The sequence below is a fragment of the Sarcophilus harrisii genome, chromosome 6, assembly GCF_902635505.1.
Source record: "Sarcophilus harrisii chromosome 6, mSarHar1.11, whole genome shotgun sequence".
Classification (NCBI taxonomy): Eukaryota; Metazoa; Chordata; class Mammalia; order Dasyuromorphia; family Dasyuridae; genus Sarcophilus; species Sarcophilus harrisii.
The window spans coordinates 85,579,399-85,606,843 of record NC_045431.1 but is presented as its reverse complement, the minus strand read 5'-3'; the positions used below and the strand labels follow the sequence as shown (position 1 = coordinate 85,606,843).

Below are 27,445 nucleotides of genomic sequence, written 5' to 3'. Positions count from 1 at the left end.
TCTCATGGCAAAGTGATGACAACACCACAGCACAGAGGATAATATCTCTAGCACAGTAACAGATTTCGTCTCCAGAAGGGACAAGAGAGCTATGATACAGACACTTTGGGCAGAGTCAAGAATTCTTCATTCTGCATCAGGATCATCTGTAGTAAAATGGTTACAAGATCAGAAACTTCTTACATGCAACCTCTCAAGATTTAAGTTGATCTGAAGCTCTTCTTATAGTCACTTATTTAATATTTTCTGACCTTTCTGTCCCTTTGTGAGCTGCATCAGGGAAAGGATGATGGGGGTGATGATGCTGTTGATAATGAGAGTGATATGATGATAGTGGCTGTGATAATAATTACCATTTTTTATAGCTTTAATATTTGGAAAATGCTTTACATATGTTAACTCATTTGACCTTCAACAATCTTGAGAGGTGGATGCTAGTATCATCCTTACTTCATAGATGAAGAAATTAAGGGATAGAGTAGTTAAGAGACTTACCCACAATTTCATAGGCTGAGGTGGGTTTTGAACTCTCAAGTATGTAAAAATCCTTTTGTCCCCTTAGAAACCTTTGTAGATTGGCTGATTCCTTCTTCCATAGGGTCTAAATAAGAGTTCTTCCATACCTCTATCTGGAAACTCAGAATTATTACCAAGTCAGCTGAGGGATTTCATGGGAAATGGGTGAAGGACTTTAGCAGAGGCATCTTAGTGGTGAGAGATCAGGAGGGGAGAAGAATGAATAGCCTCAACTTTTTCAGTGAGTTGTAAGGCAAGGTTTTCAGGTGGGATGATGGGGCAGGGGAAGCTGTGGAAGATTTGAAGAGGGATGAAAAGGTTTGGAAAAGCCACTGTGGCGATGGAATGAATTGGTCAGAGCATTGTAAAAGGATTTTTGTTGCACCAAAGGGTCCAGTTGAGATTATATAAGATAAACTTGAAGTGGACTCTATAAGTATGTTTTTGTGATTTTTCTCCAGCTTCTTTCAACAGCACATGAGTTAAGAATGAAGGCAGGGGAAAGTAATCCCAAACCTGTTGTTAAATTACTTGTCCAGGGTCACACACTAGAAAGTATTTAAAGTAGGATTCAAACTTGAGTTTTCCTGACTCCAAATATAATTAATAATTTGGACAGTCTGACACTTGGCTTCCTTATACTAGAATAGTAGCCCAATATAAAGTTATCAAGAAGTATAGCTCTTAGGTTACATCTCTGTGCAAACTTTATTTAATCCTTAATACAGCCCTGAAGTATTGGCCTTGAAAGTACTGCCCCAAATTTTGAAGGTAATTCTAAGGCCATCGTTCTTAAATTCAGGCTAGGATAAAATGAGACACTCATAAAGGGAAGTTTACTTCACTCTAAGCACATCAAGAATATGCAACAAGGATGCTTAACTTCTCTGAACTTTCCCTTTAGCCATATGTAAATATTTCTGGTAATCAAACATAGGGTGAAGGACTTACTTCCTCTTCAGAAATCCAAGTCAGAGGCTACATTTGGATGGGATATCTTAATGTCCTTAGGTGTTCAGGAAGCTGTTATCGAAAGGCAGGAACCAATCAAGTACTAATCTCCTTTTAGGAAAAAGTAGTCCCTGTTGGGGGAAATTTTGGAATCTTAGTCCTACAATAGTGAGGTGATTCTTGTCCTGCTTGTTTCACAGGGATGTTTAAAGAAGGATGCTTTGCAAATCATTGAGCTGTTATTATAACTTTGTATATGTAGTTTCATGGTCAGGACAATAAAGAATTTCAGGATTAATATATGACCTCAATCACAACACAAAAAAAGAAGGAAATGATGATACAGCAAAGGGCAGAAGATTAAAAAGCGTCTGATTTGGAGAGTGAAGAGTTTACAAAAGAGTTGAAGTACAGGATGCTTAGGAATTGACTTAGTGTCTCTTTTGAAGTACTGTCCAGCTTTAGGGAGCTTTTTAATTCCATTATTACCCCTTTATTTGCTAAAACGTATGGCTTTATTTTTTAAAAATCAGTAACAAACCCTCCTTTGTCCGCCCAAGTCATTACTGTTTAGTACTTGTACAAGGTCATTTCTGGTACTCACAAACTATGTTCTGTGATTTCCTTCTTTGTTGAGACCTGCAGAACGTGTCTCTAAATAGCAAGCGTCTCCTATACGCAATGGTTCTCAAAAATGTGGTTGGTCCCCTATGGTCTAAAAACCAAAATCTTGATCTCAGAAAATCTACTCCTTTGCCTTCTCCTTTTTCCTTTTTCTTTGTTTTAAAGAATGAATAATCTCTTTGCTTTATTTTTTAATTTATCTATTAGTTTTTTACATTTACTTTTATAAGATTTTGATTTCTTTTTTTCCTCCTCCCTCCATTATAAAGGTACAATCATGTTAAACATATTTTAATATTTGTCATGTTGTGAAAGAAGAATCTGAACAAAAGAGAAAAAGTATGCAAATCTTAAGCTGCAGCAGGAAGTCTTTAACTAACATTCATTATGATCCTTTGGTAATACCTTCTCTGATAGTAGCTATATATCTCCTTCCTTATATCTTAGAAGACAAATAGCTATAACTTAGCAGAAGTTCTCTCTTTTTCAGGAAGAATTTCATATCTTTTTGTACCTAGATCTTCAAGGAATATTATAGAATTCATGATACACTTTGTCCTTTATGCTTTATCAAATTCTTGTATGCAGGTAAAATCTGGGATGCATGTCATTAACATCATTTATTTCTCATTTGGAATTTGCCATTCAATAAGCATTAATTTTATTATCTGGAAACAAAGTAATTAGGAAGCTATAATTATATCCATCTAAATTTTGTTTGGAAAGAATAATGAGTTACACATCCAACTCACTTTCAATATTTAGACTGACTATATAAAATCCATGTTTGTTCATTGGATATATCTACTTTCAAACTTTTAGTAGGAAGTAGGGCATTTGGGAGGATGTAATTTTTTTCACTTTTTTGCATATATTAAGCACACTAAGAATTCTTCTCTAGATTCATTGATAAGAGAAATGCATAGAAAGTATACTGAAAAGAAATGGGCACAGACCAGCAGTGCAGAACCAAATAGTTGGATCATGACTCTTAAAGACATGCCATATTTTGTTAAAGAAGGGCTTTCTCTTCTACTAAATTTTGGTAGAGGGAGTATCAGTTTTTTCCTCTTTGTTTCAAACTCTTAACCTGATTCTGCATTCAATTTCCTTTTGTGTTCCTAGTTTTTAGATCTGGTCCTGAGTTAATTATGACATTGTTTATTTTTAAACCTTACAATTCACTCACAACATCTCTGGCATGTTCATCTATTTTAAAACCTTTTTTAGCTAAATTATGTAGATTTAGATTTAAAAACCTATTTAAATGATCTTTAAAAAGTTTTCCCCTTATTCTATCTTGATTTCTCAAATGATTGAGTACTTGACCCATTTTTGGTCCCATCTACCATTAACTTTCCTTTTTTAAAAATAAAATATATTTTTTAACACAGCTAACAAGCACAAGCTCCAAGTATACTTCATACAAACCATTAAGTGAAAAATCTCTGAAGAATGTAGTGGAATGTTATTGTTATATAATAAATGAGGAAGATGAGGAATTCAGAAAAGCATGGGAACACTAAACATAAAGGCAAATAAGCAGAATCAGGAAACTTAAATCCATAATGACTACAGTAATATTAATAAAAATTACACAAACACAGCTAAATGCAGATCAGAAGCTCGTAACAATCTTGATGATAGAGAACAGATGACAATTTTATTGTTCTGATAAACAGAGAAATGGGAGAGTAAGTGCACTGCTCAATGCTTTTGATTTGTAGGTCAGTATTAGTAAATTATTTTTCTTTGCCATAAGAGGAAATTCAAAGGATGGCATATATTAGGAAAGAACTGTTGAATGATGAGGTACTAGGAAGAGAATTTGAGCAGAGTTCCCTTGATCAATTAATTCTGCTTACCCCACCCCATTCCTCAGCTTGGTTGATAAAGCCCTGAAGTGGCAAAAAACAGAGACAAGACTTTGTTAAAGTTGCTAAAGGAAATGTAAACAAGGGTTTATGCTTTATTATTCTCTTTAAGAACTGTGAAATTCTCAGTACAAAACTGATGGAATTAGAGAGCTGCAAGTAATAACTTGAAGAGTCTTTGGTCATGCTCCTGTAGCCCTTTAAAAAGTAAGCAAGACATTCTCTAAGTATTCAATTACAGCAGGAGATAGCTAAAAGAATATGACCTCTGGTAGCAGAGAAGATAGACAACTATAAGAGAAAAACACAAAGAATAATATAAGGACACCATGAAAACAGAAAAGACATTGGGATTGTAAAATGTTGGAGATGTGAGTTTTCCTTGTTACAGTCCCAACTTGGAATCATATGATATCACCCAATAGTCATAGCCAAGAAAAACCTCAAATGGAACCAGTGTTCTCTTTTAAGAGTTGCACTGCATATACCAGATAAGATAAAAATGAGTACATGATTTAAACATAAAAGGTGATATCATAAGCAAATTAGAAAAGCAAGGAATAGTTTACCTGTCAAGAGTTATACAGAAGGGAAGAATTTATGACTGGATGAAGCAGAGAACATATGAAAAGTAATTTTGATTAAATTAAATTCAAAATTTTTTGCACAAATAAAACTAATGCAACCAATATTAGAAGTAAAGCAGAAGACTGGGAAATAATCTTTATAGCAAATGTCACTTATTTAATAGCCTCATTTCTTAAATATATAGAGAAATGAATCAAATTTATAAGAATGCAAACTATCCTTTAATTGATAAATGGCCAAAGGATATGAATAGGCAATTTTCAGAGAAGAAATCAAAGGTATCTGTAGTCATATAAAGAAGTGTTCTAAATCACTTTTGATTAGAGGGATACAAATTAAAACAACTCTGAGGGTACTACCTTACATCTATTGCATCAAAAAAGGAAAATAATGTTAAAGAGGGTATAGAAAAATTGAGACACTAATGCACTGTTGGTGGAGTTGTGAACTAATCCAACCATTCTGGAGAACAATTTGGACCTGTGCCCAAAGAACAATCAAACTGTGCATTCCCTTTGATCCAACAAGAAAAGGATCCACATGTGCAAAAATATTGTGGCAATTCTTTTTGTGGTGGCAAGGAATTGGAAATTGAATGGATGCCCATCTATTGGGGAATGGCTGAAGTTACAGCATATCAATGTAATAGAATATTAATGTTCTGTGAGAAATGAGAAGTAGGGTGATTTCAGAAAAGCTTGAACTTCTATGAACTGAGCTAAGTGAAGTAAGCAGAACTAGGAGGATATTGTACATAGTGACAGCAAGATTGGGTGATGAGCAACTATGATAGACTTAGCTCTTCTGATCTAAGACAATTCCAATGGACTTGAAGTGAAAAATACACTGCATCCAGAGAGAGAACTATGGAGACTGAATGAGGATCAAAACATTATATTTTTACCCTTTTTTGTTTTCTTTTTCTTTCTCTTGATTTTTCCCTTTTGATTTTTCTTCATTATATGAACTATGCCCAAAGGGTGATCAAACTGAATATAACCTTTATCTCAGCAATATCACTACTAGGTCTGTATTCCAAAGAGATTAAAGATAAAAAAAGGAAGTTCACGTATGTACAAAAATATTTATGGCAGTTCCTTTTGTGGGGGCAAAGAATTGGAAATTGAGGAGATGCTCATCAATTGGGGTATGACAAAAAATTGTGGCATATGATTGTGATGAAACACAATTATGCTATACGAAATGATAGGGATGGTTTCAGAAAAACATGGGAAGACCTATGTGAACTGACAGAGTGATATGAGTAGGACTTTCATAGTAACACAACACAATAATTGCAATGTTGTAATGATAATCAATTGTGAAAGGTTTGGTCATTCAATCAAAATAGTGATCTAAGATAATTCCAAAGGACTAGTGATGAAAAAAAGCTATTTCCAGAAAGACAACTGATGAACTCTGATGAACTTTTTTTTTCTGTGTGTGTGTGTGTGTTGAGAGAAAGAGAAGGTAATATAGAAACATGTTTTGCTTGGTTTCACATGTATAATTGATATATTGTTTGCCTTCTCAATGGTTGGGGAAGGAGTGGGAAGGAGGGAGAGAATCTGGAATTCAACATTTAAAAAAGAAAAGAATGTTAAAAATGTTATTTTAAAAAATAACAAATGGACAATATATTCCTCTATATGGTTCTCATATATTTAATTTTTTTGTATATTCCAACTCTAGAACTAATTCCTCATAACTTGAAGTATGAAGTATTGCATTATCAATAACTGGGATAGATGAGGGAGGATATTTGACCTTTCTGACCAAGTTAAAGAGTTTGGTGTATGAACACTGGAAAGCTGTGTTTGAAGCCCATGTAGTTACTCTCTAGGCACTAATATCACTATTCAAGAAAAGAGAAACAGCTTGACCAATATGAAAGTAGGCAAATTATCAGCTAACATTTGAACTCTCGCTCTCTGTCTCTCTCTGTCTCTCTATCTCTGTCTCTGTCTGTCTGTCTCTCTGTCTCTGTCTTTCTGTCTCTGTCTCTCTGTCTCTCTCTGTCTCTGTCTCTCTCTGTCACTCTCTGTCTCTGTCTCTCTCTCTCTGTCTCTGTCTCTCTCTCTCTCTCTCTGTCTTTGTCTCTCTTGTGTCTCTGTCTCTGTCTCCATCTGTCTCTTTTTATTTCTCCCCTCAGGTCCAGATGGTATAAAAGATTATAAAGCAAAATGTCCTGCTAATACTACATACACTGGAGAAAAACGTCCAGTTTTAGGAGCAACCAGTGACCTCAATTACTTATGGAGAGCTGCGCCAAAAAGGAGTTTTGCCCCAATACAGAAGCATTTCTATGTTCATGAAATTGGTTGGGGAATACCAGAGTTGAGTTGCATCAACGAATCAAGACTTACTACAGGTGTGAACATCAAGGTATGTCATTCACATACTAATCTTCTGATTTTTAGAGGAAGAAAGTGTATATCCTTCTCTAGAAAATACCATCATATTTATGTGGGATGTTAATATTTTTGACTGTTTTTCTTCCTCTTATTAGCACTGTTTTTTTTCCAACTACATATAAAGATAATTTTTAACATTCATTTTTATAAGATTTTGAATTTCAAATTTTTCTCCTTTCCCTCTGCTCCTCTCTAAGACAGCAAGCAATTTGATATAGATTATCTCTCTAATGCCAGCCAAATTTCCTTTACTCTACCTTACAGTAAGTAAAAGCTTGTAGAATTTAAGCTGGGTGATGTCAAAGAAGCTGTCATAATCTACAAAGTAGATGAACCAATTATGTACCTATGATTTGGATCATAGAGTGAAAAAAGCATTTATTAAGTGTTTACTGTGTGCCAAATACTGTACTAAAAGCCATAGAGACAGATAGCAAAGCTGTTCCCAGGGTATTTCCTCTCTGTGCAATCTCCTTTATTTAAATGTAAATTTTAGCTTGGATAGAAAGGCCCAGAGGTCCTTAAAGTTCACTGGCAAGGCAGATGGTAATGCATTTTCTTTAATGTCATTTCCATTTATAAAACATATCTGTTACTGAGATTGAACCATTGTCAGAGCCAAGGACTTAAGTGACAAATTAATTTTCTGGATTTTTAGGAGCTGTGATTTCTAAGGGAATGGGGGGCATAGTAGCTATGGGGGCAATTGCTGGCTTGCTCCTCCTCCTTATTGATTGGGGATGAGGATGTTGGGTTGGAAGGAGAGCCCGTGGGCTTGGGGATAGTTCTAGTGCTTTAGGGCTTCTCTGCCTTTTGATAGCAGTTGGTCTGCGGTTGGTGGTAGTGGTGGTAGAGATGGCAGACCCATCTCCACAGAATTTGCTCCCTTGGATAATGACTTTTAAGCTCCCTAGAAGCAAACTCTAGTAATCTGGGTGGGGAGGGAAGACTATTTTTCTTAAGCTTATCATCCACAGGGTCTTAGACTACCTCCCCCAACCAGATTTTAGTACATCTCTCCTTCATTGTGCATTTTGTTGTTATTCACTTCTTATGTCTGATTCTTTGTAACTGCATTTTGGAGTTTTCTTGGTAAAGATAGTGGAGTAGTTTGCTGATTTTATTTTTTTCTCTAACTCAGTTTGCTGATTTTATTTTTTTCTCTAACTCATTTTCTAGATGAGGAAACTGCGGCAAATAGGATTAAGTGACTTGACCAGGGTCACAAAGGTTCTATGTGTCTGAGGCTGGATTTGAACTTAAGTCTTTCTGACTCCAGGCGTGGGACTCTATTGGTGCAATCATAACAATTATGTCTATAGTGCATTTAATAGTTACATGCTGAGAGAGTTTCAGAAATTATTCCTTATGAACATATTCACTGCACACATAGGATCCTCTGAACAGAATCCCTTTATACCAGATGACATCCCAAAAGGGTTTTGAATTCTAAGGCTAGGACTTAGGTCCTGTCTTCACATGAGCAATGGATGTGTTCAGAAACTGGACTAGAATCTATTATTCAACAGTGCAGGGCTTGCCATTCCTGTCCCCACTCCACCAAAGCACATCAATTGCTATGAAAAGGCAGATAAGCCCCTAGAGCACTGGGACTATCCCCATGCCTACTGTCTCTCTTTCTAACTCATTACCTCCAGTGTGACCCAAGTCAACAAGGAGAGGGAGCAATCCACCAATTGTTCGTATAGCTAATCTTCTAATCTCATTTAAATTTCTTCTAATGCCAAATGTCTCTTATCCTTAAATGAAATAATTCTTTCTCCAACTGAAATCTGGTGAAAATCACCTGTCTACTGGACAGGATGAATCTAAAAGATATAGGTATTTTCAATTTGCTTCTTTGTTCTTTTCACTTAACTCCATTTTTTCTGCATCCATTGGTCATACAAATTCAATCACGCTATATATCCAGCCACTCATCCCTCCATCTTTCAAATATCAGTTTTTTAAAAAAGCTCTTCATTTTGAAGTTAGATAAGTCTATGGGTTATCAATCATAAGTTTCCAACCAGTTTTCCACACGGATCTACTATTTCTCAGGAAGAATGTCTTGTCACCAAGAAAATCTGAGTAAGTCAGACCCTTGATTCATCCTGGTTCGGTGATCCTACACAACTCATTTAATTTCCACATTGGAAGACATTTTATCATCTGTGAATTTCTTCTATCAATAAAATCCCAATCTAGTCCTATTTTTTAGTAGCCTTCACACTCATTTAAATCAAAAGAGACAACTACATTAATAGACTGAAGTTCTCCCTTAATTGCTTGGAAATCTTCAAATATATTCTGATTTTACTTGCTAAATCTCCAGATGTTGCTGTCAATACAGAAGGATTAAAAAATAAAAACTTTCCATTTTCTACCAAGCTATAAAAACAAAATCAAAATTGTTTTTTCTATAATTAGGAAAGATGTTTTTTTTTAAAATTATTATTATTGTTTCTTCCCAGATGGGCTTGTTTTTGGTTCTCACTTTCAACATTTCATAGTTATTTATATCCTAACAGCTTGCAGTTTAATATAAAAATAATTACATTAGCACCTTTCGTCCCTAAGTTTTTTATAAAGCAATATATTTTGTGTACTATGGGAATGGTTTGGAATGGGAGGGGCCACATGTTGAACATCTGTGAAGAAAGAAAAAAAAACACTAATGGGACTAAGCAACCTTTCTCACTTAAATATAAACCCACACATATATACATACATACACATATGTAAAAACATGTATTTGTGTTTGTATGTATATATACATACAACATATATAAAACATTATATTGTGTGTTTGTATGTAAGTATCTCTAACCTTCACATAAAATGAGTTTCTCAACCTTCACTTCAACCATATAAAGCTTGAATAGTTGGGGAATCTCAAGTAAATTGTAGGGAAATCCTTTTTTTTAAATAATAATTAATAATCTTTTTTGGATCTGAATCTGCTTAAAGGAAATTTTTTAATTTGATACTTCAATCTCAGAACAATCCATTCTCTAAGAGAGTATGGCCACACAGTGTACATGTGCACTTCTCAATTGTTTTTCTCTGAGGCATTCTAGGAAGAATGATACATATTGAACAGAGAATAATGTATGGATGTCATAGACATTTTTGTTGTCACTATAGCTTATGATAGACAGACACAGTCCTACTAACTCTTAGGAGTAGGCATTTTTCTCTCGCTGGAGAAGACTTTAGGGAATAAATAATGACTTAAAAACTGGAAAACAGTAAGATTAGCTAGTTGGGTTAAGGATAGCAAAAAGTCTGAATTGCAAAGATTTGAAGAGAAAATTGAAAATAATAACAATTGATATTTCTGTAGGATTTTAAGATTTACAAAGCACTTTACATTATTCTATTTGACAACCCTCAGCCCATTACAACTTCAGCTATTCTTTATGGTAGATTCTGTAGGAATCATTATTTCCAGTTTACAGATACACTAAGGATTGGAAAAGTTAAGTGACTTGCTTTTGGTCACATAGGTCACAGTGGCTTCTTTCCTAATTCTAACTCTAGAAGTCATTACACTATACCACTCTGTGGAGGTCACATAGTCTAGAAAAAGGATTAAAAGCCTTCCCCCTCTAGAAGCCAGACAATGAGGTATGGAGATAATAATGATTTTTCCAGTGCTTAATATTTTGCTATATGTGTGTCCATTAATATGCATCATTATCTTTAGAAATGGAAGTTTCTCAGATGTACAAAAAAGGTCATCAAACCATTTAGATCCCTGGTTATAGTAATCCCAGTCTTGGATATAAAGTCAATGTGCAAAAAACAGATCATATGTACACAAAAATATTCCTTGCAGCTTTTTTCATGGTAGAACTTCTCATTGATAATAACTGGGAAAAAACTTTATCATATGAATGGATTGGAGTATCATTGCTCCTAAAGAAGCTGATTAACAGAAGGAATTCAGAGTTACAGAGAAAGACTAATAGGAACTTATATAAAACTAAAAGAAGCAGAACCAGACAATATACGCAATGATAGGCAGTTGGATGATACAGTGGATATGAGCCTGGAGTCAGGAAGACCTAAATTCAAATCTTTCCTCAGATGTGACCCTGGGCAAATCACTCAAGAGTGATTAAGAAAATTTCAAGCGAGAAGATCACAAGAGGTAAAATAGGTAATTTTCATTACATTAAATTTAAAAAGGTTTGCACAAACGAACCCAATGCAGTCAAAATTAAAAGGAAATTAGGAAACTAGGGGAAATTTTATAATACCTCTGATAAAAGTCTCATTTCTCAAATACATAGTAAACTGAGCCAAATTTATAGCCGTTCCCCAATTGATAAATGGTCAGAAGTAATGATTAGAAAGTTTTCAGAAGGCAAAATCAAAGCTATCAATAGTCATATGAAAAAACGCTCTGAATCACTAATAATTAGAGAAATGAAAATTAGAACAATTCTGAGGTACTACCTCACCCATCAGATTAGCTAACATAATAAAAAGAAAATGACCATTGTTAGTGAGAATATGAAAAAATAGTTATACTAATATACTGTTGATAGAGTTTGAGCCAGTCCAAACATTCTGGAGAACGGTTTGAAACTATACTTAAAGGACTGTTAAACTGTGCACATCCTTTGTCCCAGCAAAAGTATTATTAGGTCTATGATCCTAAAAAAAAATCAAAAGGAAAAGGATCCATATGTACAAAAATATTTATAGCAGGTCTTTTTGTGGGGGCAGAGAATTAGAACCCAAGTCAAGACCCATCAACTAGGGAATTGCTGAACAAATTGTGACATTTGATTGTGATAGAATACTATTGGGCTATAAAAAATAGTGAGAGAGTGAAAAATAGTGAAAGATCTGGGAAGACTAACATGAATTGATAGAAAATAAAGTGAGCAGAACCAGAAGAACATTGTAGATAGTAACAAATATTGTAACAATGTTCAATTGTGAAATACTTAGCTACTCTGATCAATACAATGATCCACAACAATTTTAGAGAACTCATGATGAAAATGTGATTCACCTCCAGAGAAAACTGATAAACTCTGAATAAAAACTGAAGCATATTGTTTTTCTTTTTCTTTCTTTTTCTTGCTTTTTTTCCCAACATGACAAATGTGGAATTATTTTGCATGATTTTTATGTATAATGGATATTGTATTTCTTCATTTCTCAGTGGATTAGGGATTGTGTGAAGAGAGAGGGTTTGGAACTGAAAACAAATATTTTATTTTTTACAAATTAATTTATTTTAATACACATTGCTTTGTGAATCATGTTGGGATAGAAAAATCAGAACAGAAAGGAAAAATTATGGGAGAGAAAAAAACAAAAAACTGAACATAGCATGTGTTGATTTGCATTCAGTCTCTATAGTTCTTTTTCTGGACGCAGATGGCATTTTCTGTCCAAAGTCCGAAGGGATTGCTTTAGATCACTGAATTACTGATAAGAACTAATCACACATTCTTGCTATTATTGTATACAATGTATTCCTAAATGCGCTTGTTTTGCTCAGCATCCGTTTGTATAAATCTTTCCAGGCCTTTCTAAAATCAGCTTGTTCATCATTTTTTACAGAACAATAATATTCTATTACCATCATATATCACAGCTTATTCAGTCATTCCCCAACTTATGTGCATCCATTCATTTTATTATTCTTTGCTACTACAAAAAGAGCTGCTACAAACTTTTTTGCACATGTGGGTCCTTTCCCCTCCTTTATGACTTCCTTGGGATACAGACCCGCTAATGGCACTGCTGGGTTCAAAGGGTATGCACAGTTTTATAACCCTTTGGGAATAGTTCTAGATTGTTCTTCAGAATGGTTGGATCATTTCACAACTCCACCAATTTTCTCACATCCCCTCCAATATTTGTCATTATCTTTTCCTATCATCTTAGCCAATCTGAGAGATGTGAGGTGCTTCCTCAGAGTTTTTTAAATTTTCATTTCTCTAATTAATAGTGATTTAGAGTATTTTTTCATATGACTATAGATGGCTTTAATTTCATCATCTGAAAATTGTCTGTTCATATCCTTTGACCACTGACTTGTATTCTTATAAATTTGACACAGTTCTTTATATATTTTTAAAAGGAGACCTTTATCAGAAACACTGACTATAAATCGCCCCCCCCCAGCTTTATATCTCCCTTTTAATCTTGCTTTGGTTGGTTTTGTTTGTGCAAGATTTTTAATTTAATTTAATCAAAGTTGTCCATTTTGCTTTAACAAAGTTCTCTAGTTTTTTTTTTGATCATAAATTCCTCCCTTCTTCAAAGATCTGATAGGTAAATTATCCCTTCCTTGCTCTCCTAATTTGTTTATGGTATCATCCTTTATGCTCAAACCATGTACCCATTTTGACATTATTTTGGCATGGGAAAACAAATATTTTAAATAAAACAGAATCGACTAAAAATATCAATGAAACTTTAAATAAGAAGGAATTGATGTTTAATGATTACGGCATATGTATTTTCATGATTCCTTTCTATGCTCTTGCATATTCTCTTCTTCATACTTTCACCATAGTACCCTCTTTCAGACTTTTATCACTCCTACCTGCACAAATGCAGCAGATTCTGAATTAGTCTCTAAGAGTTCAGTCTTTCCTGCTCTGATTCATTTTGCACGAAGCTGCCAAAATGATATTCCTAAAATCTACATCTGGCCCTCTTGAGATTTTTCAGAATTCAAGAAGCTCTAGGAGCTCCCTGTTTCCTCTAAGATAAAAACAAGCAAACAAACTTCATTGTTTAGCTTTTAAAGTTCCTTTCAGTGTGACTTAAGTGTCTCTTTCCAGGCTTATTGATTTTTCTTTTTTGGTCTTTTATGTTCCTACCAAACTGGCATCATGTCATTTCCCCATGTACCACATTCTACCTCTCATCTCTCTGCTTTGCAGATGCTCTTCCCTCGCTTCAGCTTATTAGGATCTCCCACTTTCTTCAGAGTTTACTCTTCCCGGCTTTTAAAAAAAAATGCAATTCACTTGCATGTCATCATCCTCTTCAAGAACGAAGAACAAACATCTTCCCCTAATTGCAAACACCTTCCCGCTATACATTGCCGTCTGTTTTCATAAATTTTTCTATTTGGTTTTCTGTGCAGGGACAGCTAGATGGTGTAGTGGATAGAACACTGGCCATGGAGTCAGCAGGACCTGAGTTCAAATCCTACTTCAGACACAACACTTATTATTAACTGTGTGACTCTGGGCAAATCACTAAACCCCAATGGCTTCTAATTAAAAAAAAAAAAGTTAAAAAACTTTTCAGTGTACCTTTTTTCCTGCTTCTTTCCCCTCCCATTTCTGTCCCCTCTTCCCCCTCAACAATAGAATGTAAGCTCCTTGGAATCTGAGACTCATACACTTTTCTTTGGATTCATCCCCAGAATCTAGCATAGATCTTGACATATAATGAGCTCTTAAAAAGTGCTTGTTGAGTGATTCATGGAGCCTAAAAATTTTAAGATCTCTTATTGGCTTGTAGCTTCCATGTTTTATTTATTTTGTCAAATCTTTAAGAACCTTACAAAATCCTTTTAAAAGACTGTGAGTTTATTTTACAGATAGCAGGGATGTGGGAGGTAAGGGACACACCACTTCTTCTTCCACCTTCAAATTCAGAACTTGCTTTCAGGCCTCCCTGTGATATGTATTCCTGATACCATCATCTTTTTCTTCATTTTGGTTCCTCTAAAAGAGCTCTTCTAAAGGAATTTTGTTGCTTATTTTACAATAGGGAAAAAATTGCAATCCAGCGTTAATTGTTAGGGAAGGAGTCCAGCTATAAATGGTGGTAGTTGTTGTTGTAAGGTCATTTTGTCATGTTTGATTCTTCGTGATGCTATTTGGGGGCTTTTTGTGGCAAAGTGATACTGGAGTGGTTTGCTGTTTCCTTCTCCAGCTCATTTTTATAGATGGAGAAAATGAGGCAAATGGGATTCAACAATGAAGGACAAGCAATAATCTGTGACTAGTAGTAGCTTTGAGGACCCAACTGGCCAGTTGCATTTGGGCAATATTCCCTCCTTTTCTTCATTTTTCTGTCCCTCTCTCTCTTCCCCTGTCCATGGGGAATCATATACTTACACATGAGGGTGTTCTGCCCAAGGAATATATATTTCTTGAACTAGAACTCTGGAAATTCAGGCTTTGATAAAGCCCACTGGGATTCAAATGGAGCTATTTAACTCTGCCTTAAACCCAGATCATTCCAGCTCTCACTGATTGGCCAATAGTAGGTGCTAGCCCATGCCTTTGTTGGTCATTGTTTGGGTTTTGATGGTTCAGAGTAAGTATAAATAGCAATCATTTCTGTTCTGCTCAGAAACCCTGAGATCTTCCCCCTTCAAATTGGTTTTTCCTATTTTCCTTTTTCTTTTTTTCAATAGACAAATAAAGCCATCTTTTGCTTTATTTCTTATCCCAACCTTAAATCACTGAATAGTGTTTCCCCAGACGAAATGAAACCTATGAAAGACCTTTGTTTAAAAAGACTAAGGTCTCCCACTGCTTCTGAGGCCATCTGTGGTCATCCTGTCTATATCTTGCCACTGGACACAGAAATAAGCCTGGAAAAGAAAGAGGGAGCCAGGTAATAAAGACTTTGAATGCCAAACATAACATTTTGTATTTGTTTCTGGAGGCAATAGAGGAGTTGCTGAAGTTTATAGACATAGACCTGTATTTAGGGAAATTACTTTAGGCTGAATAGAAGATAGACTGGAATGGAGAGAAATTTGAGTTAGACAGAGCCTCTCTCAGGTTATTGCAACAGTCCAGACATGAAGTAATGAGGGTCTGCACTAGAGTATTATTAGTTGAAAAGGTAAAATTGGCAGCTTAAATATTGGGGGATGGAGGAAAGTAGTGAGATAGTGAGTCCAGTATGATTTCTAGATTGTTATCCTGAGGATACATAAATAATAATGAGGATGGGAGGATTTAGGGGAAAAGAACAAGTTCTGTTTTGGGCATAGTAAGTTTAAGATGTCTACTGGACATCATCCAGTTTGAGATATCTTATTGGAGACTCGAGATTAGAGGTCAACACAGAAATTGAAGCAGTGAAAGTAGATTTGAAAATTGTCTATACAGAGATGGTAAAGTCCAAGGAAGTTGATGAAATTACCTAGTGAAGTAAAATACAGGAAAAGAGAGAGAACCCAGGACTTCTCATGGGTACTTAATAAATGCTTGTTGACTTGACTTGTCAATAACTCAAATGGGACTCCTGCATCTGAAAACTAGATGTAATAACTCTCTTAGCTTCTTCCAGGTTCAAAATATGGGTCATCCATTTAAAAATCACAAGTTTGAGCCCTTTTCGATACATTTGTTTAGAAGACCACATAGTTCTGGTTTCTAGATCAGGGTAAATGGCCTATAAATTCTAAAGTAAAGACATTGAGTTAAAGCAGAATAGCAAGGTTAATAACAAAGAAATAATGCAGATATCCATACAGAAATGTCAGCCCTCTTCCTGCAGGAGAATGTTAGTCTTAACGTTAGCCCCAACAGATAGAGAGAAGACCTTTGGATTAAAATCGTCTCACCAGTGTTATAGTTTGGAGTCTAGAACCACTCTGCTGAAAAAGTTTGCTTTTTAGTTTCCATGTAGAAAACTGAAGAATCAAAGTCCATTAATGCTAAAGTGAAGTCTCTTACCTGTGGCTCCTGCCGCCTTAGTGATTTCTAGTACCTTTATTCAGGACATCATGATTAAGCCTAGGCCATTGGTTTTCTCTTTTAAGATGACCTACTCTGTCATCCATATTGACCTCACAGCATTCAAGCTTCTTAAAGTGTTTTCGAAATGGAGATCCTCTTCACCTGAACAGAATAGGTAATAGAAGAAGCCATAATGCTATGAGCTCATGCATAGCCTCTTGGAAAATGAAGTCTCAAAAATTCCTGGCAGTGAGCAAATCTCCATTAAATGAGATCCACTAATATGGCTTTTATGGAAACATAGTCCCTTGCAGGTATTCCTGGACAGAAAATCCAGCTGTGGTGGGTTAATGGGAAAGGTGGGAACCCTTGTACCCTCTCTAGGTGATTCTAGGAGAGAACAAGGTAGATGAAAGTGGCTACTGTGATGATTATCAAGGGCCAAGGTTCTGGCCAATCCTGGTGCTGAAAGATGGAAACATTATGGCAATCCAATCCCAAAACCAAGAGCATCAAGGCCTGGGTGTCATATTGTAATATGGAACTACAAAGCCAAAAAGATTTTAAAAACACCAACATTATGTGATTTAGAGCTGGGCCTTGAGTAAAGTGCTTTCAGTTGGTACCAAGGGCAAGTTCCTCCAAAGTCAAGTCACAAAACTGTCAGAAAACAATGTGTTAGCTATTTTTTCTGGCATAGGCAGGACTAGGTGCCAGCAGCATCTGTTTCTTGATTTTGGCATCCATCCTAGTTCATTTGGCTCTTTGGGGACCTTATCAACACATTATAAAATTAGAATAATATTTCTTGCCTATTTTTAACATTTCCTAAGAAGGTCCCCAGAGGTCATTAGACATATCGAGATCTGGTAAAATACATATAATGTGACTGGGACTCTGGCGATTTCTCTTCCCAGTCATGAGCATGACTCACTATATATAACCCTAGGCAAATTCAATTCACTTTAGTAAGTATTTATGGAACACCTATTACATGGTCAGCTTTAGGCAAAATTGTAGAGTAGGCAAAGTTTGCCTTTGGCATCTCTGGACTCCCGTCTACAGAGCCTTTTGTCTAGTTTCATCATTTTCTTCCTAATCCAGACAAGAAGCTTTAGTGGAAAGAGTATTAGATTTGGACCGGAGTCCAAACCCCAGCTATGCTACCTCTGACTTGTATGACTTTGAAGCAAGAAACTTAACTTTCTTGGCTTTCTGTTTCCTTAACTAAGAGAGTGAGGATTTAACAGGAAAAAATTGAACTAAATGATATCAAAGTCATCTCCCAGCTTTAAATCTATGATACTGGTATCCAGTGTTCCAACTTGCCCCATCTTTCCTATAAGAAGTGTGGGATTTAAAAAGATTCAAGAGACATAATTTCTAATAATTAATCATTTTATTAATCATTCTCCCATATAATTAATAAAAAAAGGCCAATGATATTCTCCAAAGGCAAAGATTTCTCATGGAGCTCACTCAAGGCTTATATGTCCTTGGAACAGTGGGGTGCTCCTGAAAATGGCAATCCCTCTGACTGGCTCACAAATAATGAGAAGTAGGCCTATTCTAATAAATGACTGAGACATTGGTTTATGTCCAAATCACTTCCAGGTTTCCAATCTAATCAATGACCCAAACCTCCACCCAAACCTGAGTAGAACACAATGGACTTCCCCATCTGGGTGGAATCTGAGCAAGAGTGAAGAGACTGTTTATCCAGTCAGATCCAATCAGAAGCAATATCTTCTAGATGCTGGCTTGACCTAATAGAGAATAAAGTCTCAGAAAGGAATAAATCCTGTCTCTTCCCAATATTAACAATTAGTTATTTAATAATTTAGTAAAAATTAGTAATTTGATAATAATAAAATTAAAATAATTAAATTTATTATTTAGCAGAAACCAAAAGAGGCTAGTGATGTAATATGACCCATTTCTGAGAGATTCTACATTTCTGAGAGATTCTATTTTCTAGCCTGATGGTGAAGCTTAACACAAAGAAGGAAATCACTAATGGCAGAAGTCTTGGCATTGCTACAAAAAAGATTCCTCCCAGAGCCTTTAGAATTAGCCAGTAGGTGACCATCAGTCCTTAACACTGGATTAAGTGCTATGAGAAAAAAAATAGTATTTATGTAACATTTATATAAATGCATATATAGACAGATAAGTATGCCAAATTTGTACTTAAGAAATTTGTGATCTCACCATGGAGACAATCCATATTAAGGGTTTATTAAATGCTGTAAATGGATAGTGCAGAAAATAAAGGTTGTAGGAACTCAGAAAAAAGATCATTGTGAGCTGGAGAAAGCAGGAAAGACTTAACTTCTCTATGCATAGGTTTTGTCCTCTACATTACAGACTATGATGGTTATTAAGGAGATACTTTACCGTATCATGTAGTGAATTATATAGAGAATTATGAAATTATGAAAAGAAAAAATGTTTCAAAACTTCTTTGCAATGGAAATCTTTGTGTTGTTATTTTATTACATCTAAAATCACAAAAGTTGAGTCTTGATTGATTGGTATTGTCTGCAGATCAACATTACCTTAAAAAATACCCACTATCCAATATCTGAAAATATGATATTATGGATCAGAGAAATCATGGGACAATCAATCATGTTACAAAAGCATTTTTCACTTTGCAAAATGTTCTGTTAAAGTCTATCTTTAAATGAGAACTCCCCTAGTGCTTTTTAGTGTTGGCTTTTGGATCATTAACTACTTGAGAGCCCCTTAGGGCTCAAATATTAATAGCCAACAGAAACTCAAAGGAAATGAAGATAATGTCTATCAGACATTTCAAGAAGAGATTACAGGGAAAGGAGCCACTTCAAAAAGCTTGTGGAGTAACTTGCCATTTCCTTCTTCAGCTTACTTTTTAGCTGAGGAAACTGGGCAAACAGGGTTAAGTGACTTGTTCAGGTTTTCATAGCTAATAAGTGTCTAAGATCACATTTGAACTCAGGAAAGGACCCTTTCTCATTCTAGGTCCAACACTCTATCCACTGCAGCATTTAGCTGTCTCTATAATCTGTACTTCTTTAAAATTTCATTGCTCTTGAGAAGCTACTTTTTTTTAAAGATGTATTCCTTTCACACATATTATATTGCAATTTTTCAGGAACACCTTTAGTGCTTCAAGAAGGTAATGGATAGCACCATCCTTGGAGCCAAATTCTCCTCATGGGCCAAACACTCTTTTCCAAGCCCCAAGATCATACTGTTCCATACAGCCAGGTATCTGGCAAAGGCTTGTCTCTGATAAAAGCAAGGGAGGGAGGCAGAGAGACAGAAGAGTACAAATCCATCATCAGGAATGGAAAAACAGTCCTAAAACGTGCTCTACAGACAATGGGGCTACGTGTGTTGTTTTTGTGGATGAAGAAAGACAAAATGATCAGAAAGTAGAGGAATTGAGGGAAGGATCCTGGAGCCTGAGATAACTTAAGTGTTCTAGAGAACAAAGCCTTACCTGATCCCTCTAAGTGATAATTATTATGATGATGACATTAGAATTGTTCAAGGAGTCACCAATGTGATTTCTTCAAATTCACTTCAATTAATATTAAGGTGGGCTTAATTACTACCTCTGACTCATACTGATGGGATGATTATGGGCAAGTCACCTACCCTGTGTACCATGTCACCCTGCTCAATCTCTGATATTATTTCATAAATTTCATCTGCAAAGGGAGTTTCCACTCAGGAGGACCAAAAAACAAACAACTGACCTCCCCAAGCACCTGCCATATACATGACACTGTGGTAGGGATATAAATATGAAAAATATTGCCAGTCCATGCCCTCAAAGAGATTGCTGGGCATTAGGCTCCTACTCAGTGCCTTTCCATGCTGATAGAATCTTTCAGAGCTTAGAATCCAAGAGCATCTTTAGGCAGTATTAGGGAAGGATTTAAGGAAGGACTTTTTTTTTTTCTTTTTGGTCCAGTCCTATAATTTCATTATTGAATCCTCCCAAGAATATTAGAAACACTTTCCCTCCCATGCTAGTGTCCAGCAAGTGTTTTACAACTTAGACTCTCAGAGAAGTGCTTGAGCATTGAGAAGTTGAGACTTTCACAGTAGCAGAGTCAGAGGTAGGCTTGGAACTCTGGTCTTGAAGACATTGAAGGCTGCTTTACCAACAAGATCATGCTGTCTCACAGTACATAAAACTTGTTTCACAATAGACCTGCATGCAATATGCATTATAGACGTGAAAAGAATGTGTCTAAAAATGGCTTTTCAAGATAAATGAAACTATAGAAGTACAGATTATAGGGATAAATAGATCATGCACCGGATGGAGTGCTGGGTTTGGACTCAGGAAATGTGACTTTAGGCATTTGCCAGCTGTGTGACTATAGGAAAATCACTTAATTGGTTTGCCTCAGTTTCCTCATCTGTAAAATGAAGTAAAATGCCTTCAAGGAGGGCAAACCACTTATTTTTACCAAGAAAATCTCCAAAAGGTTCATGATGGACTAGACACAACTGGAAAACTACTCAGTGATAACAACACAGATTATAAACATTGCAAATGGGCTGCTGAGAGATTTTGTTAAATAGACAGATGGAATATAATTAACTAGGATTGGCAGAATTTATATATAGGTGTGAAGTACTCCATTGCTATTTAATTTCTCATGCAGAGACATGATGTTGCTTTATCCAAATGTCCTGAGTTGTTTTTTTTTAACTTTGTTATATAAGCCTTTATGCAAGAATCATAGAATCTTGGAGTTAGAAAGGGGCCTTCCAGGGCTATCTAAATAGGAATATCATCTAAAACATCTCTGACAAATAGGTATGTCACATCTTTTTGAACGATTCACAGAGATGGGGCCCCGGTCTTTTTGGCTATAATATGCCTTTTGTGAATAGCTCTAATTATTGGTTCTTCTGTCATTTGGGCCATTACTGCTTTTTAGAGCAAAACAAAACAATACTAAAGTTTTTCTCATGTAATGGTTCAAGTGGTTGAAGGAAGCCTTTATTACTTAAATCTTTCTCCTCCTTCAGATTAGCTAAAAATATCTAATTCCTTCAAACAGTACTCTTTTGGTATGTCTTCCATATGCTCATCACCCTGGTTACTCACTTCCATATACTTTTCAGTTATGTTAATGTCCTTTGTAGACTGCGGAATCTAGAACTGAAAATGTTAACCTTGAGATGGTTCAACCAGGGCAGAAATATAACCTTCCACATTCTGGTTATTTAACATAGTCTTAGATTATATTGGTTTTGGGGGTTACCTGTTTACATTGACTCAAATTAAGCTTGTATCCCACTAAAAACCTGCCAATCCTCAGTCGGGAACCACTCCCATCACCCACTGGCTTGTCTCCAACACATACACTGCCAAATGAAGCCAGAGAAAAATGACAAAACTGCTAGACTGGGTCTATAACAAATTTATGTCATATAACCTCAACTAAGCCTACTTGTTTCCAGGCAATCTTCTTATATCTCCCTAGCGAATTAATCATCCTACACTCCAGAGCAGTTTTTCCAAATCTTTTCACCACTTCTCAGAATCTCCCATGGTTCCCTGCTACCCCACCACTCAGCTGAAAAAAATCTATAAAAAATGGAGGCAGTTCACCAAGGGGGTCCTCTTTTTCCCCCTCCTCCTCTCACATCATCCAAATATCTCTGCCACTATCTTTTATAAACCCTTCTCACTAATGAAGTGGTCCTTTTTCTTGCCAAGGAAAACCCTTTTTTATGCACAAGTGATCCCATTACTTCCCATCTTTTTCAGATGACTGTCTCCTCTATCATCCCTGTAACCCTCTGCTAATTATGGCATTAATTATGAAAGGATAAATTGATGTTTGAAAAGTGCTTTGCAATGGAAGTCTTTTCATCTTATTATATCTAAAGTCATAAAAGTTGGATCTTGATTAATTGGTGTTGAAGCCTATAGATTACAATTAACCTCACTTAAAAAAACTCTCAATATCTGAAAACCCAATATTATTTATCAGAGATATCCTGATGTAATTAATCATGTTATAAAAACTTTTTTTTCACTTTCACTCAGTTTTCAATCTCTCTGTCACTTCTCTATTGTATATGAAAATACCAAAAAATCATCCTATGCTCTATCCAGTCATCTTCAATAATTATATCCCATATCTCCCCGGTCATTTGAGACTAAACTACTTGAAAAGACGTTCTACAATAAGTACTTCCACTTTCTTTTCTAACCTCTTCCAAACTCTAATAAATTTTGGCTTCTCACCTCCCCATTCAACTGAAAGTGCTCTCTCCAAAGTTATTAGTGAATAAGAAATTATCAGCAGGATGATTTCAAAGAGGCCTGAAGAGTCTTATATGAACTGATGCTGAGTGAAGTGAATAGAATCAACAAAACATTGTACATGGCAACAACAAAATTATATGATGATCAATTCTGATGAATGTGGCTCTTTTTAACAATGCAATGATTCAGGATAATTCCAATAAACTCATGATGAAGAGATCCATCTGTATCCAGAGAGAGGATGTGGGGATTGAGTGTGGATCACAACATAGTATTTTAAACTTTTTTGTTGTTGTTTGCTTGCTTTTTTTTTCTTTCTCTTTTTTCTTTTTGATCTGATTTTTTCTTGTGCAGCATGATAGATGTGGAAATAAGTATAAAAGAATTGCATGTTTAACATATATTGGATTGCTTGTTATCTAGGAGAGGGGTAGGAGGGAAGGGAGGAAGAAAAATAAGCACAAGGTTTTGCAAGGGTGAATATTGAAAACTTTCTTTTCATGGATTTTGAAAATAAAAAGCTATTATTAAAAATTAGTTACCAATGATCTCTTTATTAATTACTCAGTCTACAGGCCTTTATTTCCCAAGTGATAAATATTTAAAGATATGAACTGGTAGTTTTCAGAGGGAGAAATCTAAGCTATCATTAACAACATGAAAAATTGCTCTACATCACTAATTAGAAAAATGCAAATTAAAACAAATTTGAGGCAGCACTTCATACTTGTCAGATTGGCTAAGTTGACAAAAAAAGGAAAAAAGACCAAATGTTCCGTGGGCTATGTATGGGAAAACAGATACTTGAGTACTATTGATGGAGCTGTGAACGAATCCAACCATTCTGGAATACAATTTGGAACTATGTTCCAAAAGTTATAAAATTTTGTATACCTGTTGATCCATCAATACTGACATTAGGTCTAAACTCAAAAGATCAAAGAAAGGGGGAAAAGACTGATATTTTCAAAAATATCGATAGCAACTCTTTTTTAATGTTAGCAAAGAATTGGAAGCTGAGGAGATACTCATCAATTAGTGAAAGGCTGGAAAAATTATGATACATGAATTTGATGGAATACCATTATTGTATAAGAAATAATGAAGAGAATGATTTCAGAAAAACCTGGGAACTTTTGTGAACTGATGCAAAGTGAAATGAATGGAACCAGTAGAACACTTTATACAATTAACAACAAAATTATAAACATCAATTTTGGAAGACTTGTTAACTTTGATCAATACAATAACCAACCATAATTCCAAAGGAATCATGTTGCCTATTTCTAGGTAGAAAAGTGAGAAACTCAAAACATAAAATGAAGCAAAATTTCTTCTCTTTTCTTTCTTTTTTGGACATGGCTAATGAGGGAATTTGTTTTACGTGGCTATCTATAATTGTTTTGGCGCTTGTTTTTCTCACCTCTCAATGGGTAAGGCAATGAGAGGAGAGAGAATATTAGGAACTGAAATTAAAATTAAATTTAAAATGAATTTTAAATTTTTTTATTTTTATAATTTATAATTTAATACTTTTAAAATAAAATAAATATAATGACTTTTTCTCAATTTTCATCTTAATTAATCTTGAGAGGCCCTTTGACACTGTTGATTACCCTCCTTGATAGTCTCTTTTCTCTAGATTTTAATGCCTTAACTATCTTCTGGTTCTCTCTGTGTGTATCTGACTGCTTCTTTTCAATCTCATTGTCTGGATCTTCATGTCATACTAACCCTGGGTGTCCTCCCATGCTCTATCATGGACCATCTTCTCTAATCCCCCTCTACTATTTTACTTGGAGATCTCATCAGTTTCCTTGAATTTAGTTATCATCTTTAAGTCTGTGATTCTCAAATTCACTTATCAGACCTAAAGTCTCACTGACCTCCAGACTCTTATCTCTCACTGCCTAGTGGACATTTCCAACTGGATGTCCCATGTCTACACATCCATTACTGAAATAATTATCTTTTCCCCCCAAACCCTTCCCTGTTCTGAACTTCTCTGTTACTGCTGAGAATACTAACTCAATACTTTTGAGGACACTACTGTCATTTATCTTACAACCTACATGTCATATATCATATTCACCTCTTCATTCCCTTATTCTATCCTATCTTATGTCCAATCAAGGCTTGTGACATCTCTTGTATATAGCCCCTTCTCTCCTTAGACATTACCATAACTTTGGTGTAAGCCCTCATCACTTCATTACTATATTATTGCAATAGAGGGCTGGTTGGTGTCCTTTCCCTGCCTCTTCTCCACCCCAATTCTTTCTTGTCAAGGAGATCTTCCTAAAGAACAGGTCTGACCACGTCACATATTACACAGTAAATTCTAGTGGCTATCACCTCCAGGATCAAATATAAAATCTATTGATGTTCAAATATCTTCATAATCTAGTCCCCACCAACTTTCTAGATTTCTTATGTCTTACCCTAGTTTCCCATTCACATACTCCTCAATCCAATGATGCTGGCCTCCTTGCTGTGACATGAACAAGATACTCCATTTCTCCACGCAGGGCATTTGCTCTGGCTATTTCCTATGCCTGAAATGCTCCCCCTCATCTTCACTTCCTGATTTCCTTAAAGCTTCAGATAAATTCCATCTTCCACAAGAAGCCTTTGCCATTCCCTATAAATTCTAATGCCTTTCTTTTGTTGATTATTTATCCTGCCTATAGCTTATATAGTTATATGTTGCCTTCCTCAATAAACTATGAGCTTTTTAAAAACAGGGAATGTATTTTACCTTTCTTTGTATCCTCAATACTTAGCACAGTGTCTGGCATATAATTGGTGCCTGGTTGACTGAAAAGGACATGAATTGAGAGCTAGAAGCCATCCAGTCTAAACTTTTAAAATCACAGGTAAGGAACTACCCAGAAAGGTGTCTGTCCAGGGGTCACACTGGGTATAAATAAGTAGCAGAACTGGGATTTCAACCAACATCTTCAAACACCAGTCCAGAAAGAAAAATTCAGCTGATGTTCAGCAGAAACTGAGTTCCTATTATTTTCCTAAGAGTTTTTTTTTTTTTCTGGAGAATTTAGAAAATTTTGTAAATGAATTCCTAAATATACCCAAGACCAGGAAAACAAAATTATAGTTTTAATAGTAATACTCTTAAGCCGGTTATTCTTTTCTGTTTGCCTTGTATCTTGTAGAGAAATGTATGCACAATGCTCGGTTTACCTTCTCTGGAGGAATTTCTTGCTGTGTATTAATTGCAAAACGAAGTTAGGAAAAGCACTTTCAAATTAACTCTCATCATTACACACATATTTGTACAGTTCAAGGCCAAAAACAGATATCCGGGTTTCTGAAAGTGAGTATCAGTCTTACAAAGAGCTGTTAGTGAATATTTTGTTTATATCCACAATCATCATATTAGAAACCATCTCTGGCAACAGATTTGAGTCACTGGTAGACCTCATCAACCAACTTGGGGAAGGGATCCTTTTGTGAAAGAGCATGACTAGTCATTATAATACTCAAATTAAAAAAAAAAAAACCAAACTAGCTTTGCTTTTTTTTTAAGTGCTGCAGCACATTTTACTGTAAAGAATTTAAAATGTTAATATTTTTCTCCCAATATGTATCATAGGGAGGAAACTGAAGGAATCTGATTCAATACCGAGTGAAATGGGCACAAATTGCTTTACCACCAGCCTTTAAGAGGCTATAAGGATTCCTCAGAGTAGAAAGTGACAAAAAGCCATAAATAGCAAACAGTTCCTAAATATAACAATTGTCCTTCTACCAGGTTCCTTGTTTTCCAAATAACCCATAGCTGATCCCTGGTGTAAAAAGTAGATTTTGGGCAGAACATAAAATCGACCATTTTGTACTATATTGGCTGTTATATAATGTACTGAAATGACTTCTTCAGCATCTCCCTTCCCCCATCACTTGACAAGTTACAAGAGAAAACTTAAAAGGCCTTTGAATAGTTCTGAGGAAGTCATCTAAGTCTCTTTATCCTGTCCAGTAGGGTACATCCTAAGAGCTTAACAAATGTTGATTAACTGACAAAGAAAACTGCTTCTGTTGGTTCAGTGTAAATGGTTATGCTAAAGAACATACTTTTTCTTTTGTAATAATTTAAGCATCTTCATCCTACCCAGAAGTGCTTTGTGTGCTTGCCTACGTGACCTGGTAGATCTTTCTTAGTCCAAACTCTAAAATACTTAGCTCAAGCTCTCTCTCCTTCCCTCCCTCCCTCCCTCCCTCTTCCTCCTCCTCCTTCCGTCTTTCTCTCTCACCACCCCTCCCCAACCCACACACATATAAACATACAAATATGTTACATAAATCATCTGTGGGATTATGAAACCTCAGACCTGTCACCTATTGACAGTGTGCATCACACCCTTGAATGGCTAAACAAACTGCCGTGTAAGCTATCTGTCTCTTACCTGTGCTTCTTAAGTGGCTATAAAGGACCTCAACAATTCTGGTAACACTGACCTATTGACTGATAACAGGTTTTAT

At 35.6% G+C, this 27,445-nt stretch overlaps 1 protein-coding gene across 2 annotated transcripts in view; it reads left to right on the top strand.

Moving 5' to 3' along the window:
• C6H4orf45 (chromosome 6 C4orf45 homolog) overlaps positions 1-27,445 on the top strand; it is a 153,720-nt gene that overhangs the window by 35,075 nt on the left and 91,200 nt on the right. For both annotated transcript variants that reach the window (XM_012552139.3, XM_023505901.2), the window contains exon 2: positions 6,706-6,938. In XM_012552139.3, coding sequence (XP_012407593.1) covers positions 6,706-6,938 — 233 coding nt within the window. The remainder of the gene's footprint in view (positions 1-6,705; positions 6,939-27,445) is intronic.